Here is a 21446-nt window from a genome sequence, read left to right as displayed (position 1 = left end):
TTCTCACTAATCACGGCTCCAGCAGAGGAAGCCTCTCTGGAGAGACTGCGTGTGTACTCCGGGTATTGTCAAATGAAATAATAATAATAAGAAGAAGTATTTGCATGCCAAATATTGTTGTATGGGTGAAATAAAATAGGCCCCGTCTAGTTGTGTGATGAACGTCACTTGTTTGTGTTTTGTTACCGAGCTGCACAGCAAGACCTCCTGACTGCCTGGAGTCATCAGACTCCTTTGACATTGTGTATCGCCTCTCGTAGTACTCGCTCACATCAGTGCGAAGAAGCCGGGGGACGCAGTCCGGGCTCTCTCCACTTTTTTTCCTGCAGTGGATGCACCCTTTGACATCCCTGACAGAGCAATTTTTTTTCAGCACTTTTGTTACATCCATCTGTTATTTCACGTTTAAACTTGTCCTCGTCTGTCCTGCAGATTCCCACAGAGCCGTGCATTCCTCCCATCACCTCATCATTGCATTTTGTGTGGTCCTGATGGTGAAGTATGCATCTTCACGTAGCTGGTTGAGCAGTTTGGTCATTGATGTGGCATTGGCAGTTCTGCCACTTGGTCTCAAACGGGAACCGTCGCCTCTGATCTGTGCTACAACCTTCTGATCAATATGAGGCAGAAAGGACGGATTTCAAGACTCCTGTGTTATTTTATTTATTTTTTTATTGTTATTGATATAATATCTACACTCGGATGTGCCATCCACTAAACTGCTGCCAGTATTCGTGCTACGTCACAATAAATGTTCTCCATAACAAGCCCGTTGATGCACCTCACAGCTCGCACTCTTCCTCCATCTACAAAAACCCAAACATGGTTTGTTTTATTTGTGTCATGTTGTCTGCACGCTCACGTCCCACTCACTCATCATCAGCACGTAAAGCCAAGTGTGTTTTGCAGGAAGCATGTTTATTTATTTAAAAAAAAATTTTTTTTGCTGTTTCATCTGTGAGTGTGTTCCCCGGTGACCCAGTTAAGGGCAAAACTGCCCTGCCACGGCGAAGCGTACAAGGGCCACGGTAGGCTCTGCCGTCACCGTGGCCCGTTGCTACATGTCTTCCTCTGTTTTTCCATCGCATGTTCTTTCTTTCTCCATCCCCTGTCCTTGTCACTGCAGCCCTGTGCCCAGTCAGACACCCATAAAATGCTTTTAGGAGAGGGATGAGCTGCAGTTTTATGTGTGTGTGTGTGTGCTTGGTGACCACGTACACACTCACGCTGACATATGGTGCAAATACAACGACGGACAAGGTAGACACAACCTCAAGACAGCCGTGTACTGTGATGAATTGTGTGGCTGAAATGCTCGTACGTTCCCCTCACAGACGCACGCTCTCTTCCTGTGCCATGTTGCGGTGGGGCATAGGCTAAATTCTGTACGCCTGAATGGATAAACTGGCATCGAAGTGGCTTATTAGGGCTGTATAGTCTAGTATTAAACATTGTTTTCTTGTTGGTCAGACACTCAGATCAGATATTCATTCAATATCGACATCCACCAGTGAGATGCCCTGTGTTTAAAATATTCTCATCTTTAAAAAAAAAACAAAAACAAACAGTTGTCTTATTTTATTTTTAGATTTCTTTTTTGCAAAATGTATTTAAATGATGCTTTGCATGGCACTATGAATGCGTGAGTGTGTGACAATTTGTAGGTCTACGGGAGATTTTAAGCGCGTATGCATGACTGCACTGTTAAATTCCAAGGGGAGCGTTTGGTTTGTATATAAAGTTTGTTGTTGCCGTGCTGGAGGAGGGTTACATTGCATGCTCCTGAATGTTTATTGGATAAAGCAGCATCTTTCTGCTGTATAAGGGGGAGTCCAGTCCAGCGCAGTGGAGACGTTGATTATCTGTCGGCTCAAGATTAACAGTAGCTTTAGATCAGATCAGCAAATATCTCACTCCGACCTGCTGGAAGGTGTGAATGTCTTCAATTGCCTAAATTATGACTCAGCCCTGAGGACAATCAGGATTATTCAATGTCATAGTTTTGCTTCTGAGTTTGAGTTTTATAAAGCATTTATCCACTAAAACTACACTCTGGAGAGATTTAGATTAAGCCTTGCTCCTGGCATTTTGAATTGTAGCTAACAAACACTAAGAGTTAAAGGTCTGCAGTTATTTTCAATTCTGGGGATGCTTGTCGGGCGCACAGTGTGCGTAATGCGTTTGCTCTTTTGAAGAAGGATTAATACTTGTGAAATCATTATCAACTTATAGATGTTTTGTATACAAATTCATATATTTTGGAAAAAAGTGCTTTTTTTTTAAAGCTCAGTTTGTCTATTCTTTAGTTTTTTAAATTTATTTCTGCTTTCGTTGCAAACTTTCTCAGAAATGAAAGGTGGGCCTGTGCCTTTTTCCTGAGACTCTTCTGTTTTCTGCATGTTTGTGCACATGATCTATTGTGCCGTCCAGTACCTTCAAAGTTAAAGAATGTGAATAAACACTCGTGCCTGCCGCCAGCTTATCAGCCAAAGCCGCAACCATTTTGGGAGGCCGTGAGCATGACCAAATGCATTTTTCTAAGCAAAGATCAGATCCTCGCTAGTCATTTAGTCCACCTCCCAGTCAGTCAGCCGTGTGGCCCTGACTCCTTCCTGTCTTTTTCCAGTATTGGGGAGGAACTAAACGGGACCGACACTCACAGTCCGGAGCCAGAGCAGCGGCTCTAATGACGGGCTGTTTAGCCTGGTACTGGGAGGAGGTGCATTCCTGCACTGGCACTTCTTTCCCATGTATGTCATCGAAAACAGACAGGTTACACACCAAGTTTACTAAACTATCTACATCTACTGGAATTGGAGCGCTGTGTACTGTATTTGCCCCAAATGGACTCCCAAAAAAAGTCCACACACACACACACACACACACAGAATGTGCACAACGCTCCAATCCCTTATTTATAATTTGCAGTATTTATTCTTCATAAAATTAATTTCTTTGTATTAATTTCACACTGCTAAAGGTTTTCTCATTGTCATGTTAAACAATGATGATCCGTCTTTATTCCCTTGTTAATTGTGTGCACAATATTTTCAATGTAAAGAGGATTCCTTTAGGAGATTAATGTCCTTTGGAGACTTTTAAAGATCAATGTACTTTTTTTTAAATCAAAGACGACGAAAAACATTTCATCTGCTCAATATGTTCACATGCATGGAAGCTGAGGTGTTTGCCTTCTGCTCAGTTTAGCATCGATTTTGTTGTTAGTGTCAAATATGCAGAAATACTGGGTGGTGTTTTTAAAGGCTTTCTCCTGTAAGAAGCATCACGGTTACGATGCAGTTAATGAAGCTCAGGCGTGAAACTGCACTCGTGGACTGACGGCAACGAAACAACAAACATCAGCGTCAGAATAATGTATAGCATGAACACGCTCAAGACAAACATAGGTTGTCATTGTGCATGGCCAATATATTGACAATATGGAGTAGTGAAATGATAGAAAAACACAAAAACAAATGCAACAGTAAATGTTGTGTTTTGGGGCAGAGGTCAATAAGCAGTCTTGAATGAAGAGTGTGTGAAACACTCGGGCGGTTTGTTAGTCATCACACCCAGAAAGAGACGCGTCTCTGCTCTGCGGGAACTGTCGCTGGTGCATTACGTGTCTACATTGAATATTGCTTGTTACAGCAAACAAGCAGTTAACAACAAGGTCACCTTGTGTGTGTGTGTGTGTGTAGCAAGCGTGTGAAAAACTTTTTCCGGACAAGATATGTATGTATACGGTTTGTAAGACTTCATGTGATGGTATTTGCATTTGTGAGATTTTTTGGCAATTTGCACACGTTGGTGAGCTTCTGAACGTACGCGCGGGGAGCGTGTGTGTGTGTGTGTGTGTGTGTGTGTGTGTGTGTGTGTGTGTGTGTGTGTTTGTGTGTGTGTGTGTGTGTGTGTGTGTGTGTGTGTGTGTGTGTGTGTGTGTGTGTGTGTGTCATTGTATTTAGCCTGTAATCTTGCATCAGTGAGTGTGCCTGATCCTGTGCCAGCCTTTTAATTTCTCTCATTTTGGGCATATCTTACCACAGGAGATTATACCAATTATATTGTGTGTGTGTGTGTGTGTGGGAGAGAGAGAGTGAGTGAGTATCAGTGTGACATTGACAAAAGACGACTGTGAAAGACTGAGACGTTGAGAAAGAGTGCGGTAGAGCCAGCGAGCGCTAGAATGACTGTGGAAATTCCCAGTGACTACACAAGAACGATCTCTCTGAACAAACATCCAAACAGCAGCACGAGCGTGTACCACCTCCGTCTCTCTTTCTCTTTCTGGTGTTGTGACCTCAGACCAGGCCACTGCCTGCCTTTTCTCCTTCTGACGGAAGTCAAATGAAATGCAGCGTTCATTCCCAGATCATCGAGTCTATCATGCAAAGTGTGAGAAAAGCTGCTCTGTTGCATGTCAGAGCAGCTTGAGTCAATACAGTGGAGAACAGCCTACACTATTAACTTTCTTTCTTTCTTTCTTTCTTTCTTTCTTTCTTTTGTACATTTAAGAAATATATATAATTTTGTGAAGGTTTTTAAGGGAGTTTTTCCAATAATATTGGTTTTATAATAAGCAGAATAATTTCGTTAATTTTCAACTTGGTGGCACGAGTAACGTTGACAGTCAGCTCCTGCTGAATATGAGAATGTTTCAATCAAAGCCAAATGCACAGAGAGATACATGCATGAATGCACGTCACAGTGAATCGTGGTGTGTTGTCACGACCACTCTTCACATGTCGGGCAGTGCACTGTAGCACACTTCCAGCTATGACGTCAATTGTTGATTATGAGGATAATAAATGACCACCTGTCCTCTGCTTCTCTATTTCTTTCCAGACTACCTAAAGGTGAAGAAGAGGAAATAAGGAAGAGGATAAAAGCGGAGGACAACAGTTTAAATAGGAGTGCCTTAGAAGTGAGAAACAAGGAGCACCACAGATTCTGCAGCACTTTGTGAACATTGAAGAAGAGATGAGGCCGATAAAGAAGCACAGGGGGCGCTCACCCCCAATGACTAGAGGCAGAGGAGGCAAGAGGAGAGGGGCCGCCCAGCTTCTCCCTGAGAAAGACTCCAAAAAAGTCAAGAAAGAGATGACTGCCAAAACCACACAGCACACAACCAACACTCCTTCCAAGCGCAAACAGACTCCGCCCACCGCCGCCAGCTCGAAGGAAGAGCTGATCACAACGGTGATGAAGGAGGAGCCTGCCGAGCAGAGGAAACCTGTGGAGTCGCATGAGAATAACAGAAAGGAGGATGAAGAGAAGGCAGAGAGGGGAAAAAAAACTGACACTAATGGAAACAATACCATTGCTTCTGACACTGTAGCATCTCCCACATCTGCCCCGGTGACACTCTCCACGCCCACCCCCCCTCCGATCGCCAATCACAGCCCCAGTTTAGCCTCGGTTTCTAGCAGGAAAACAGCCACATTTAAGGCTCGTGTACCCAAGAAAAAATACACATATGAGCATTTTTCTAACAATGCAAGTATCATGACTACCATTCCTACCTCCAGCCCTGCACTCATTCATAACAGTTACTGCAACAGCAAGATTAGTGACAGCGAGAATACGCCCAACAATAATTTCAAGAGTAGTAACAATATTAGTAATAGCATTAATAAAAGCATTGATTTTAGTATTAGTAGTACTAACACTACAAATGGTAGTAAAAATGTGATTAACATTAGTAACAGTTGTGCAGGGACCCATAGTACTTTTATCAATAGCAGTAATAGGCAAAGTAATAATTGCTCAGGTAATCAGTCGTCACTGCTGGTTGTCGATAATAAAGCTCCCAAAGGAGCAAATAATTTTGTCTCCATGGAGGTTAAACCCCTCAGGACAGCAGATTCCCAGGAAAAAGAGTCCATATCTGGAGAGCATGAGCTGGAGGGGCCCCCTAACTCAGTGCGCTCGTCCTCCACTGACACAGCCAGTGAGCACTCAGCCGACCTGGACGTGATGGAAGCAACAGGACGGAGTCCGCAGCACAAGAACTCCCACATCCCAGCCCCTCGCCATAACTCACTCCATAAAGAGGCCGCTCTGTCAGAGGGGTTGGCCGAAGCTCTGGCAAAAGGCATGAAGAACCAGAGAGTCCTGGCTCGTCAGAGAAAAAGGATCATGGCAAGTGAGGTTCAGGCTGCAGGCAATAGAGACTTATGTCCCCTGTCCCCTGTGTTTAGACAAGGTGTGGTGCGTTGTGTGAGTGGAGGCACTGTTGATGTCCAGCTTCAAGGAGAGGAGACCCTCATTAAATACCCCTTTCATGGTGGAACTGTCATGGCCTCGACCTCGGGAGCTGAGAACACTGTGGAGCTCATTTTGGATGCACCCCCACCCGGAACGGCACCGGTGGCTGTCGGGACCCAAGTCTGTGTGCCGTTCAGTGGAGAGGAAGGGGGTCCTCTTCTGTACAGAGAAGGGATTGTTGCTCAGGTGGACCCTCACCCTGGTGTCTCCTTTCCTTACCAGGTGCTTTTGAGTGATGACAAAGCGGCGCCGGGTGGAGGTGAGGAAGAGAAAAGAAAAGCAAACGGTCAGGCTGTGTGGGTCTCCCGACAGAGCCTGAGGCTGCTCACCCCTCCCTGGGAAGTGTCACATTTGCATGGCGGGAGGGCAAAAGAGAGGGAGCGGGAGAGAGAGAGGGAAGAGAGGGAGCGACGGGAAGAGATGGAGGTAGAAAGGGAAGTCTGCCAGTTGAGTATTGGAATGGGGGTGCTGGGAGGTGGAGCCAGGATGGGTCATGTATTCTCACATGACGTGGTTACAGTCGGGCAAACCTATGGAAACATACGCCCACCCAACCATTCCTCCGCTGTGGCTTCCAGTGTGGCAGTCAGTCCAGGTCGCCGCTGTGCAGAGAATTATTCTGACAGAGAAAGACAGAAACCGCCAAACACTCCAGAAGAAGATGTCGAGGTGTCTCGTTTTAACATGGGCCTCACTATCACTTCAAAACCAAACGTTGGGACCACTCAGCACAGAAACATCCTCTCTAAATCCATTGGCTACCCTCCCTCCTCCTCCTCCTCCTCTTCCTCTTCGTCTGCCTCTTCCTTCTCCTCACACCTCACTGTGGTAAGGGGTCTGGGACCCCCGCACCTCTCCACTATAGCTAGTCCTCAGCCACCCCCGTCCCCTGCCTTACCGGGGTCTGACACAACTAGCACCACTCCAAACCTACCTCCTTCCAAGGCCACACCCACCCAGACCCCTACTCCCACTTCTGGTGGTGGGTCCTCCTCTACCTCCTCTCGCTCAAGGACTCCCCTCTCTTTGGCACAGCAGAAGTATAAAAAGGGCGATGTGGTGTGCACGCCGAATGGTATTCGTAAGAAGTTCAATGGAAAGCAGTGGAGGAGGCTGTGCTCCAGGGAGGGCTGCATGAAGGAGTCTCAGCGTCGAGGATACTGCTCCAGACATTTGTCTATGAGGACCAAAGAGATGGAGGCAGCAGGTGGGGAGAGGGGAGGAGGAGGCAGCAGCTCAGGGACAGTCACTCCTTCTGACCTTCGTGGGAGAGCAAGCAGTGAGTTTGAGTGGGACGACACCTCAAGAGAGAGCAGTGAGACGAGTAGCAGAGGAGACTCCAGACCCCGCCTGGTCCTCCCCTCACTCCTCCCTCATGATCTGTCCTCGCGGTTTGACTTGGATGAGTGTGAAGCTGCCACCATGCTTGTGTCATTAGGGAGCTCCCGCTCCGGCACCCCTTCTTTTTCTCCCATTTCCAACCAGTCGCCCTTTTCCCCCGCCCCCTCTCCCTCACCCTCGCCATTGTTCGGTTTCAGGCCGGCCAACTTCTCCCCGATTACTGCCTCCCCAGTCCTGCAGCACCGGAGGCACCGGCAGCCCAGTGGCACGGGGGGAGGAGGGGGAGGGGGCAGTAAGGCAACAACCCAGGCTGGAGGAGGAGAAAGGGAGAGACACATATCAGGCATCCAGCCCTCTTTCCCCAATAACTTGACGTTCACTGTCCCCATGAGCCCCAGCAAGCGAAAGCCAGACGGACCTGCTCCACCACCCCTCCCATCACACCACCACGATTATACCCCCAAAACTGAGCTGGAGCAAGGGGACCTCAACAACTCTTTCAGGGTGCTTTCCCCCCAAACACCAGCTTCACATTCCCGCACACACACTCCCACCTTCTCCCGGCCCAGAGGAGTCACTACCCCCTCCTCCAGCAGGCCCCCGTCCTCCACGGCTGCCTCCCCTCCTCCTCTGCTGGTGTCCCCAACTCCCCCTTCTCCTCTCGCGGCCGACGGAGGTCCTCGCCGTGTGGTCCCCGTATCCCAACAGGCCTTACGGGACTCCCCTGTCATTGTGAGGAATCCTGAAGTCCCACTGGCAAAATTTACAGAGTGTCCCCTGGGAAGAGGAGGAGGAGGAATAGAAGGAGGGATAGATAACACTTCATCTAAAGACATTACTCTAACCTCCCTTACTCCTCAGCCAATTTCTGGCCTCCAGGTTCCCGTCCCGATTAATGCTGCTACAGCCACAGTACCCAATGGCACCGTCCTCCTGCGGAGCCCGGCCCAGACTCTGGTGCTTGTGTCTCCCACACCTTCCTCCTTGCCCTCCAGTGACACCACTGCCACCACCCTCCAGGCCCTGTCGGTTACCGTCGGCACAACAGTCACGGCCGCTGCCCTGAGTAGCGCGGACAGCTCCGGGGAGACGGAGGAGAACAGGAGCACAGGGTTTGTTGGTGAGGTCCAGCAGCCGGTGCCCTGCCACCCCTCTCCCACGGCTCTGCTGCCCTTGATCCTGCCAGCGGAAAGTCTTCACCCCGTCCCACGCAAGGACATCATAATGGGACGTCCTGGCACAGGTGAGAAGTGGTCTGTGCGTGTGCACGTGCGTGTGAAGGAAAGGAGGGGTTTTGTCTTCAAAGAACGACAATAAACATTTGAAATTATAGCAAAGTGGGTGGCAAAATAAAATCATAAATCCAGAAATAAGAGTGTTAGGCATTTTAAACTGTTTGATTTTGGCATGTTCAAAAGTTCTTTATTCCCTCCTTCATCACATGAAGTAAATCAATCTCAAATGTTAACTTAATGTGGTTTATCATATGAGAAATAATACAGATTATCCAAGTGAAAAACGTGATTCATATGGTGTACATCTTTCAAGGTGAAGAAGAAGCTTTTTTTGTAATTATATAAGAATACAATGACATTTTGTTTGGCAGCATCTCTCGTAACAGCTATAATATCACAGTCACAGAGTATTAAAATATAAAATGAAATATTTTGAGCTTATTACATACTAAGATCAACATTTATTACAGTATAGCATACAAAACTGCAGTTCTACAATCACAAAATATTTAGATCAAACCAACTTCAATTGTTTATTTTATTTAGTTAATTTGTCTTGGAACAACCAATCTAATGTTGCAAAAACACAATAAACAATAATACACGTAATCCATAGATGATACACTCAATATATAAGAATATGTTACTGTTATTGATGCACACAGTATCAGCCTAACATTGGGAGATTTTCTGTTGATATTATTTTGCAGTGACATGGCAATATAATTTTCACCATTTAATTTGAACTCCACAGAAAACCAGTGATTGAGCAGCACCATAAAACAAAACACCAAAAAGAAGCACAAACAGAAAGACGGAATAGAAAGTTGTTGTTTTAGCATCAGTTTGTCCGAGGCTTCTGCAAATGACATCAAACATTTTCAATAGTGAGAAAGCTGAAATCTCAAATGCTGCTTTCATAAGTGTATGTTTTTACACACACACACACACACACACACACACACACACACACACACACACACACACACACACACACACACACACACACACACACACACACACACACACACACACACACACACACACACACAGAACACATTTTACATCACACACAGAACACATATAAACCCTATCAGTAAACTCTAGAAAAGAATTATTAGAATGATAATTAAAGATTTGCATCATGAAACCACAAATAAACTATTTATAGAATCTTGCATGTTAAAATGTGTAGATATTGTATACTTAAAAACATTAGAAATATTATTTCGAGTCAACAGTCAAGTGAAAACGTCTTCCCACCATTCTTCTTTTTTTTTTTTTTTTTTTTTAAATGAAGAGAAAATAATTATAATTTAAGAGGATCCTTGAAAGCAGTAGTGTGAGAACTATTGTTAGATACAGATGTGTTTCATTTTTGGGAGTCATATTATGGAATGGACTTAACAACGACTTAAAATTGTTTAAATCTCTGTTGTGCTTCAAAAAAATATTGAAAGGTAAAATAATTAAGGGTTACAGTGCAAAATGACAGAAATCAGAAATGATTAGAAAGAATAACACAATAAGTTTGTTGTTTTTTTTCCCTCTTTTGTATTACTGGTGTTCAGGGTAACTTTATGAACTTTTTAAGGAATAAGCAAAAATAAGCCTTGGCTTCAGCCTATTCTCATTTCGGCCACATCTTTTTCTCTTAAACCTAAAAATGAATAGAAATACAGCTGTTTATATGCAGTGTTTTTATTCAGCCAATATTTGTTTTACCTCGATACGTCTTATGAGCGTAGATGACATCCACAGTGTATTAGAAGGTTATTCACATGAACATGCCGCGACCTGAGTGTGCCGATGCCCAGTGGAAGAGGCTCCCGTCAGCCAGCATGCTGTTGCCCCATATGGCAACCTCTAGCTGCCTGTCCCACATCCTCTCTTCTGTTAGTCACATTAAACTAAAAGCTAAAGCTGGTCATGTGAGCCGTGTAAACCTGAACCGATCACCTGTGATTCTCCAGGTACTTGAATGTATTTGTTGTGATCACTCGTCGGCACTCAGAGAGTGTGTGAGAATGATCTGTCCTGGTTCCTCCATGCACAGAGAGATGTTTACGTGGAGGTTTAGAGGAATGTTTTAGATTGTCTCTGATACCGTTTACTGTCAAATTATTATTTGATAATTTTGTGACGCAGCTGAACATCGATATCGGACAATAAAGATTGATCGGAAAATATTAACAGGTCAGAAAGTGTGTGTGTGTGTGTGTGTGTGTGTGTGTGTGTGTGTGTGTGTGTGTGTGTGTGTGTGTGTGTGTGTGTGTGTGTGTGTGTGTGTGTGTGTGTGTGTGTGTGTGTGTGTGTGTGTGTGTGTGTGAGGACATGAAGTGAGCCAAAATGCAGAAGAGGAAATGTATGCGCGGACATGCATGCTTTAGTGCCGTTGTTTTTTTTCTTTAGGGATTAGATGGTACGTTATGTAGGATTATCTATATTTCCAGTCATTATAGACAGAAACTTGGTGTCTGAGTGGTAGCATTCACATTTCACTGTGTAGCCACGATACGATGCAGCAGCATGCATTTTAAACAGAGGAGAATTGAGACTGATGATAAGAGAAAAATAAAGCATTCTGGGCCAAAACCACGGAGAATAATGGGGTTGAGAAGAGGAATAATTGTAGCAGCTTTGGATCAGGGCTACACATGAAATTAACATTTAAAGACAAACGCAAAAATGGGTGAGGAATGTGTGGGCTCGAAGTGCAGTATTTAGGCCACTTGGAAACATTTTTCTTCGGTACATATTTGAGAAAGGCCGAGGAAATCTGGGTTTAGATCTGGAGGAGAGGGAAGACGGGCTCAGTGAAGACGACAGCGAGGATATAAAAGCAGATTAAAATGCAAGTTGTGAGTACCTGTTTGTGTCTTAAAAGGTCCGACCCAACTTGCTTATTGTTGTTTTGTGCATGGTTGACTTCCTGACCCTCCCGACTGGTGTCTTCTTGCTCACCATGAACTACATCCGCTGACTCCGGCTGTGTGTTCATCAGTTATTTTAATTCCTGTAATAAAGTAGTGACACAGGTTGTGAGCCGTTTTGTCTGTCCAGCAATACTGAGGTGGGTTGATTTTAAATTTGTGTGACGGAGATATGCTGAGGTTTCAGTGTATTGCGTGGGTGTGTGAAGAATTCCTTTTTTCCCAACTGTGTGTGGGAATCCGCTGTCTTATAGTGTGTGTGCATGAGTGTGTTCAAAGAGAGCGTTATTCATCATCAGCTGAAAATAAGAGCCTACTTTTCACTTGTGTTATCAATGTTGTGTTACGTATGGACATAATGGAACTATAGTATCTGTGAGTGTGATGCACTCCACCGCTTGTGGACTTATCACCTTGCGGACGCTTGCGAGTGTGACAATGTAGTGGACAGGGAAAGGAGCGCTGTCATTTTTGAGTGTATGGTTCCTCCTCAGACCCCCCCCCCCCTTTTTTCTTTTCCAGCTGAAAGGACGCCGGATGAATGAAAAGCACCTCTTTGTGTGAGTGCACGCACGCTCGGCATCGTGCAAACGAGGGGGGTGGACGTGGGTGTTATCTGTGGCGTTAGAACGGGTGTGTGAGCTTTTGCATATGGCCGTAGCAGAGTGTGAACAAACGGGAAAGTAGGAAACACCGGGCGTGTGTGTGTGTGTGTGTGTGTGTGTGTGTGTGTGTGTGTGTGTGTGTGTGTGTGTGTGTGTGTGTGTGTGTGTGTGTGTGTGTGTGTGTGTGTGTGTGTGTGTGTGTGTGTGTGTGTGTGTGTGTGTGTGTGTGTGTGTGTGTGTGGTTACACGTTTGCTGTGTTTGTGTGTGTAGGTGTTAGTGTATTCCTATCAGCTTGTGAAATACAAGTGATGGGAAAGCTGTTAATTTTCTCAAGTTTAAAAAGGTTTTTAAATGATATATTTACGGTTGTTTGCAATTCATTTGAATGAAATTAGAAAACCTTAGAAGTGCTTTCTAATTTCATTCCTGGAGAATGTTCAGCAAAAAAAGAGTTTGCAAATAATCTTGACACATCTCAATCTTGAAGTCCATTTGCCTGATAACTCCCCGAGTGCCCGCGTGATTGTGTGTTTGTTCATATCGTCATACGTCTCCTCATGTCAGGGTCCAAACACTCAACAACCTCCAACAGAAAGTCTCCGACGTGAGTCAGCAATTTGACAAGGACAACAGATACCTACCTACCTCTGTTCAGGGGAAATCTCAGAAACTAAAGGAAAATAAGATACTCCAAAAGCACATAAGTCAGATTAAAAAACTAAATGAGTTCATGTTCATGTTAACATGTGGAAACTAAATTCAGCAGTGTACATTTCAGCTGTATAAGGACAGTTTTTTTATTACAACGAAACCACATTAATTGAACCATTTACAAGCTGAAGAAAGTTTCATTTTACTGTGCACTGACACAAATTAACCATAACATCCGAGGGTAAATGAGTGGGTAACAGTTTGTACATTTTATTCATCAATCAGTGCGTTTTTGGCAACAGATCATATCTATTCAAGAATGTCATAACCTTTGATGAAATATCAGGCCTTTAACAAGGAATATCTATAGAAATATGACAGTTGGAAATAGTAAATAATGAAATATAATAAACTATTTCCTTCAGTTGTCTGGCATTTCATTTAGCAGCAATAAGAGGTTTTTTAAATCTGTTGTAAAATATGTCGCAGTTTATAAAATGGCAGCAAAACCACTGCCTCTCGCTCACAAAAAAACTGTGGGAGTAAAGGAGCAGGTTGATTAGAGCATGTATCATTCAGCTATTTAATTCATCAGTCAGTGATAGTGTCCTGTCATGTGTTAACATCACATGTATTCAAACTGTGGGGCCGGAAATCACCAAGAGGCAGAAGAGATTTTCAAAGGACAGGAGCATTAAAAAAACTGGGCGTCACAGGGTTTTAATTTCAATTTCAATTTTCATGTACAATGGAGATCAATGAAATAATAAAAAGTCAGCTTTGGTGCAAACCTGTAACAATAGCGACAGTTGTAGACTATACATGAAGACTGAGCAAATATTTCAAATAGTCAAAGGCAAATAACCAGCAGCATAAAAGTGCTTTTCATTGCTTCTGGATCCCAGCAGCCATTAATGATAATATCCTGTAATGTGAAAAACATTAGGAAGGCCAGCACTTAACCAAAAATTACTGCTTAGTATGAGACAAAGCATGTGCAGTGTGAGAGTGGGGGGCCTGGGGGAGCAATGTGATTGCCTCCCACGCTTTGAAACCCCTGATCCAATGTTAAATCTTACACATTCATTTGGTATGTTTGTTAATTCACTCAGAAATATACAACGATCCTCTGACACTGTGCACTGCGCACGTGACTGTATACTTTCCCACCTAAGATGTGTTAATTAGTACATAAACTAAATCTTTACACGCTCGTTTCTACTTCCCGCAAAAAAGGAAAGAAACTGTTGGGAGACATCAAGCGACAAGGTGAAGGGTGACAAAGTTGTCTTTTGTTTTTGTTTTACTTCATGGTGTCTGTGTGTGTGTGTGTGTGTGTGTGTGTGTGTGTGTGTGTGTGTGTGTGTGTGTGTGTGTGTGTGTGTGTGTGTGTGTGTGTGTGTGTGTGTGTGTGTGTGTGTGTGTGTGTGTGTGTGTGACAAAGTAGCAGAGTGTCAGTCACCGAGTACCGGATATGATGTGTGAGCGCCAAACGTCTGTTGCCATGGCAACAAAGAAAACATCACACTGATGGAGCTTGTACATAACAGAATATTCACAAATAGAAAGAGTGCCCCCTGTGTGCGTGTGCTTGCGTGTGCTTGCGTGTGCGTGCGTGTGCGTGCGTGTGTGTGTGCGTGTGTGTTGCACGTGAGGTTATGTCATTTTTTCAGAGTGAGAGCTATTTACTCAACATGTTATTGGAGACTCCTCATTCCATCTTGAGCGCTTTTAAGTAAGCATCATCTACCAACAGTCAAAATGCTGGATAACCCAGGGGTGTTCCTGTAAATAATTCAAACACAGACTAAAGTATTTCAGGTCAAATATCAATTATAAACTCATATTTACATGCAGCCACTTCCACACCTTCCACTGTCGCCTGTTATCGTCTAAACAAATACGTTCATTACCAGCATGCATTAGGAAAGTGTTTTGCCTCACTCAGAGCGACTGGAGCATCCGCAAACTTGCAGCAGTGCTACTCCGGAGTGCATTAGGAAGGTCTTTATGTAGATTTTGGTCTTATTACACCACAAATCGTCAGTAAAACTGGCAGAAAAACATGCAACTGCTCTGCTGCTCACACGCTGCTGCATGATTACGTCTGCAATCATAAGCATGATCACTTCGAGGACAGAGGGTGTTTTGTGCACTTTCAGCATCTTCAGTGAGTGTGACATGTTTCATTGGTTCCCCGTGTTACGTTCCCACAGTTTCAGCTATTTTTTTTTTTTGCAATATTTCAATGCAGCCGTTGTAGATGGTGTGTGCATATTCCTCTGTCTCGTTGTGTCATTTACTCACACAAACATGCACACAGTTTGTGCCACATTGAGAAAACACGTCGCACCCCCTTTAGTACACGTGATTGCACTATTTTGCTCGATTTATTTATTTATTTATTTTTTGCGCTGGGATACGTCTTTTTCCTCGTCTTTCCCGCCTTCCTTTGTCCGTTTTTTTGATTTTTCTTTCCTAAGAATTATGACACTTTTTTTTTTTTTTAACCCTTTGCTCAATCGCATTGCGGTGGCTCCGTTTCCCCTCCTTTACACTTCGCTCCCTTCATCCTGGTCTACCCGGATACGGATACCCGGGAATAACATCCCCGCTCCCTCCCGCCCCTGCTTTACGTAACGCTTAAAGCCCTGCATATCCTCCCTGGCCATGGCAACAACCACATCTGGATCACACAGCCATGCAGACTGGCACCAGAGCACATGTGAAGCCCTCAAGACTCGCCACAAAAGTCATGTGCAATGATAATCCTGTCTGCTATTGGACAAAGTGTACTTTGGGGAGACCCTGAAAAGGCATTGGTGCAGTGGGATTACTTTAGACTGAGGCGGCTTCGAGATTTTGCATGCATGTAAAGTTACACCGATACCTACGATTTGTTGCCGCATCCTCAAGATCTCGGACAAACTTGCATTTGCATAACAGAGCAGGTCATAGCTTCCAGCTGTGTCTCATAAAGTTTATAAGAAGTTTGGTCTTTTTTCTTCCTTGACAATATATTTTCTCTCCTTCATCCCTCTCTCCTCCTCTCCTTCCCTGACATCACCTAGCCTCACTGTCTTTGCTGGGGTTTTCTGGTGCTGCCATTCAGTTAGTCATTCATCTGCAGACTCGTACTGCCCCCACATGGCCAAACACTCACATTACAGGTTTGTGCTCTCTGTGGATGGGGTGATGTGGAGCTCCAAACACTGGTCTCAAGTTTGTTATTCATGTATTTTCTTTGTTGCTAATTATTTGTTGCTGGGGAGAGGATGCATGAGTCTGCAGTGCAGTGTGGGAAGTGTGACTCTTGTCCAAGTCCTAATAAGTGCAGTGTCAATGTTCTGAACGACGAAGGTGTCCTTTACGACACTGCACAAAATATTGTGTAAAATTATTTCTCGCTTCATGTGAAAGTAGAACAAAGCTGGGCGCGAGTGCAGTGTCGACCAAAAGCTCTGATGGCTGTGCCCCTTAAAGACGACACCCGCACCCGCTGTCTGTCACCTGCGTGAGAATGATGGTCTGTGTTTATTTTGATGCGATAGACAGCGATGGTCAGTGACGGAGCGGTGACCATCGGCAACATGGGAACATGTGCCCAACATAGCTGTTGCTATGGTAACAGCAAAAAAAGACTGGTGGATCGAGTTATAATTGGACGGAGCAAATGGTGGGTTGTGGGAGGGAGAGACACAGAGCACAGGGGTGGAAGATGAATTAAGGGATGAGGGGAATGGGATGGGAGAGCGAGTGAAGGCGGTGCTCTGCCTGCATAGTGCCAGTGTAGGTTATTTAAAAAAAAAGGAGGAGGAAAAGTTTCTCATGTGATGTCATGTGACATTTGACAGATGTAATTGGGAGCAAGAGACGTGCCTGCGTTTGCACAATAAAAGCATGATGTCTCTGAGTAAGAGGCAGCCAATGAAAGCCGCTGAACACCTACACAAATATTGCACTGCCAGCACAGCAGCAGGGAGAGATGGTTCAGCTTCGCTTTAGGGGAAATTCTCTTTGAATGTTTTTCTTCACACCTTCCCACTAACTCTTGCCAGTTTTCAAAACTTCTCTATTTTACGTGACTCAGCGCTAAAACTCTGTTTTCCCACCATTGTTTCATATTGACTTTCACGACTCCTCTGTGCAACTTTATGTGTGTGCAGTGAACATATTTTCATGTTTCACCCACACATCTTTTGTGCTCGAACAGCTGCGACAACCACTATTGTCTCTCCACCACCTTTATACGGACTCTTTTGCAGCCTTTTGTTGTGAACCAATTGCAAATTCATCCATGTCTGGGACAAAAAATAGGGAAAACTCATTTGTCTTCTCTAAATAATTAGTCAGATGTAATTCATCACTCAGAAATGGTGCCGTTTACTCAGGGTTGTAACCACTGAGCAGCCACAGTAATCCCTCATCTCCACCCCTGTCCTCTTTCACCCTATTTTCCTTTCACTGCGTGAGCCAAGCGACTCCCTCCTCTCTGCGTTTACTGGATTGACTTGTTGTGAGCTTAGAGGAGTTGATAAGCTTTAATCTCTCACTCTCTCTGTCTCCTTTTCTAACAACTGTTTTTGTAGGAGCCAGATTTAAAGGACACTCAGTCATCACTTATCGCATTGCGGTATATACATTACTGATGCCAGCCGTTTCTCAATCATTTTGTTCTGTGTAGTTTTCACTGCGTGATAGTTATCAGAAAATCTTTTAGGCAGGACTCAAGGGGTTAACTTCTTTTTACTACTGAGGACTGCAGCTCCCAGTTGTTCTCATAGTCTTATTGGTCAGATCGAAGCTCCTGATGTGCTGACTGGCTGGTGCTGATAATTAAGTCCCTCCCCATATTGTATTTGTCTTATGGATACAAGAGCCAAGCTGAGCATGACTTCTTGACTCATACAGTGTAGCGGGAAACCATACCACATATGCACGCCATCTTACTTCCTTTACCTTTTGAGTAACACATGTACATTATTTTACTTTTACTTTTCCTTTGTCTCCCACTGTCTCCCCCACACGCTCCTCCTTCAAAAGAACTGTTTTCACAAGTTGTTTTCTCTCTACCACCACCACCCCCTCCCTCTCCCTCCCTCCCTACCTCTGCTGCTGAAAATGACTCTTAGTCTATTTTTACCCTCTGGTCCTCTCCACTCTTTGCTTGTTCCACCCATTTTTGTTTCTCTTATTCTAACCACAGCGACTCTCCTCTTCAAATTTCTATTTTTCTTTTTCTTTTTCTCTCTCTGTCTTTGTCTCTCGTGTCCCTTGAGGGTTTTGCAGCAAACATGTAAAACAATCTTTCTGGGGGAGGCACGTTTGCATCATGGAGTGAAGTAAAAAACTGTTCAGGATATGCAAGGGCTTTTGGTGGTGCAAAATTACGTCACTTGAATCCCTTCTGTGCATCTTAAAAGCAAAGGTGCAACATCAATAGATGTAGGGAGTTTATAATCTCTCTTTCACTTTAACATGAAATTATTCTTGCCGTTTTTTTTGTTTTTTTTTCATGTTCAATAGGTGCAGAAGTGCATTGAAATTTTGACCCTAAAGCCTTGACTGCATCCTCTGCAGATGACAGAGTCTAAAAGCAGCGTGGCAGGTAAACAGTGGTTAGCACAGCAGCGCCCCTCTTCACGGACGGTCTTCTCGGGTATTACATTTGGAGCACTTCATTTGTGAGGAGGCGGGAGCTTGTCTGGTTTCTGTTAAATCATTGGTTGGCCTACATCTGAGTGTCGACTGTTGACTCGCATCTTCGCGCGTCAATTAAGGTTTACTACTACTCCTCCGCCAATGAGAGAAGGACGTGGTGGGTTTATGGAGAGAAACACAAAAATACGCACTTTTGAGGCTTTAAGATAACGCCAAATAGGGTACGTGCATTTAAATTACCAAAGTATACTGTGCTATTTACTCATTCGTGGTACATATAAAAAATAAGTGTATTTTTTTAGGACGAGAAGAGATTACAGCGGTAAATCCGTGTTGAATTTGCATATGACTGGCATTCCAGTGCACACTACGACCAATCAGAGCTCGCCGTGGGAAGATGACAGCTGGCTGTGCTAACCAATAGGCGAGCGGCATTTGCTGAAGGGGGCGGGACAAGGCTGGGCGAGGTTGACAGGACGAGAAGGGGAGGGGGCCGCGCACTGGGGGGGGCAGGCAGCCTAGTTTACAACAAGAGGAAGAGGGAGGGAAAGAGAAAGAAAGGGCCAAAGCTGGCGAGAGAGGCGCACAACGAGACACAAATAAGGGAGTAAACTTGTGGCGGGCGCTGAGGAAGATGCGACACGAGGACTTCTGTCGGCCAAAACAACACTCGTAACATACAAACTGGACAGCGCGCGCCGATGTCGTTCGCCCGTAGTGGCTAGCTAACCTGCTGCAGACGGACGGAGCTCCTCTCCGGCAGCTTTAACCTGCACGTCGCTTGTTTTTTTGTTTTTTGTTTTTTTTAAAGCTCCCCCCCCCCCTTCCCTTCTCATCGCATCTTCCACCAGCCGCTGACTTATCTGCCTCGGAAAGCTTGTCCGAGTCGGAGGAGGAGGAGAAGGAGGAGGAGGAAGAGTGAGGGGGAAAAAAAATCCAGCAGCATACATCCTTGTTTTGTGCTCGCTGTTACCGCTGTGTTGTAGTCTGCTCTGGCTAGCTAGCGTCAGGTCTGTGGTCACATCGCTCAGGTAGGAGCTGATTCACTAAAGAGACGGTATCGTAGGGCTCTCTCCTGGTGATCACACTGATGGATAGCGGGCTAACGGGGTGATGGATGAATGCGCCAGATTTACGGTCAACAACATCATCCTCAGCGTGCTCACCGGGGGCAGATCCGAGCTGGCGGCTTGTCTTCCCTAGCAGGTGATAGCTGGACTTAAAACAGGTGCATTTGTTGAGTGATGTTACAGGAAAGTTAGTAATAGGCTGATCAGACAATAGGTGTATTACTACTATTAATGTTATTTCGCCAGTGCACACTGTAGCTGAGTTATGAGAACAATTGCGTTTCTTTTGGTCGTGTCTGTGCGGCGGGTGCACGACCAGGGGCGTTCCCGGGAGGTTGGTCCAATCTGGAGCGGTGCACTTGAGGCTCCTGTGATTGCAAGAGGCAGCTAAATGGTCCTCTCGCCGTGTCCTCGCACGATTCAGCAAGTAGTGTTAAAACAGTGGCTGTTCGGATCATAGACACGTCATAAAACAGACTCCAGCCTTGCTTGTGTGCGGCGCCATAGAGCCAGATCGATACGGGGGGGGGGGGTATCTGGCAGCAGCGAGCTCTTCGAGTCGGGGGGGGGGGGGGACGGGCTTGATGAGTTTTCTCAACACCCCGCCGAGCCAACCTGCCTGCGGCCGTACTGTAGCGCAAGGCACGGTCTGACATGGCCCAGGAGGACTGCGTAGTTCCCGGGCGGATGTTTTAACCCAGGCCGTGGATGGGCTGGAGGCCTCGTTAACCCCTTCATGGCCGAGCTGCTGTAGTAATGTAAACAAACAGGGAGCGAGGGCATCGGGGGTAATTAGACCAAAGGGAGGAGGAGGCTCGCCTTCGATCATAATCACCTTCTCAGCGGGTCGTCTCTGCACTATTACATTCTCACAGATGCTACCTTAAGTTTTGTTTCCTATTGTGATCGTTTACAGTACATTTTGTCCGCCGATGCCGTTCTTCGATTGCGGCACTCTGCGAAACGGAGTCCTGTTGTCGTACTTTATTTACCTGAAGAAGAAAAAAAATATACCTCCGTATGACGCATCTTGAAGAGCTCGTCAGCTCCGGGAGATGATGCAGTAATTGTTGTGAATGATGACTGCAACCTGTGGGGATGAGAGGGATACAAACACCACTGAGCACGTGTCGTCATCCGCTTCCCAGCAATATCTGCTCGAGATTCGGGATTGAACATGTCTCCTCTCTTGGATTGCTGTGTGTCGTAGAAGAGAGACTTTGAAGAGAAAAAGAAAGACCTGTCATTATCATTATTTTTGGAGGAACATCAAAGATTCCATTCAACCATGTTCTCATCTGAGAATCCTCAGTATCTTCGCCAAGGATTAAGCATGTTTGGTTAGTCCACGTCACAACCCCTTTCATGTTTGTTTTTCTTGTCAGTTCTATATACCTGCATGAATGTTTATTTACTATTTGGCTGTAGTAATGTGCAATCTGAAGTGTTCAACCTATTTATGAAGGCTGTAATGGGATGGATTTGAATGTTTTTTTCCCCCAGAAAAGCATTTTTATGACTTTTTGATTCAATGATGAAAATGCACATGAGTTGAACAGCTTTTGATTAATTTACGATGGTTCAGAATGTAACAGCTTCTGTTCTCCTACATGCAGCCTGTTGTTGAGAACAGAGAGTCCTTTTGTACATCTGCTGTTGTTGAAGTGATTTAACCAGTTAAG

General features: G+C 45.0%; 1 protein-coding gene across 1 annotated transcript in view; it reads left to right on the top strand.

Annotated features, from left to right (window-relative positions):
* The window catches only part of cicb (capicua transcriptional repressor b), a 36549-nt gene that overhangs the window by 933 nt on the left and 14170 nt on the right, over nt 1-21446 (top strand). The window contains exon 2 of the mRNA XM_080471111.1: nt 4846-8851. Coding sequence (XP_080327237.1) covers nt 4981-8851 — 3871 coding nt within the window. The 5' untranslated portion in view covers nt 4846-4980. The remainder of the gene's footprint in view (nt 1-4845; nt 8852-21446) is intronic.

Source organism: Lipophrys pholis (assembly GCF_963383615.2).
Source record: "Lipophrys pholis genome assembly, chromosome: 9".
NCBI lineage: Eukaryota > Metazoa > Chordata > Actinopteri > Blenniiformes > Blenniidae > Lipophrys > Lipophrys pholis.
Note: the sequence above shows the minus strand (reverse complement) of the source record. Positions and strands in the feature narration are given on the sequence as shown.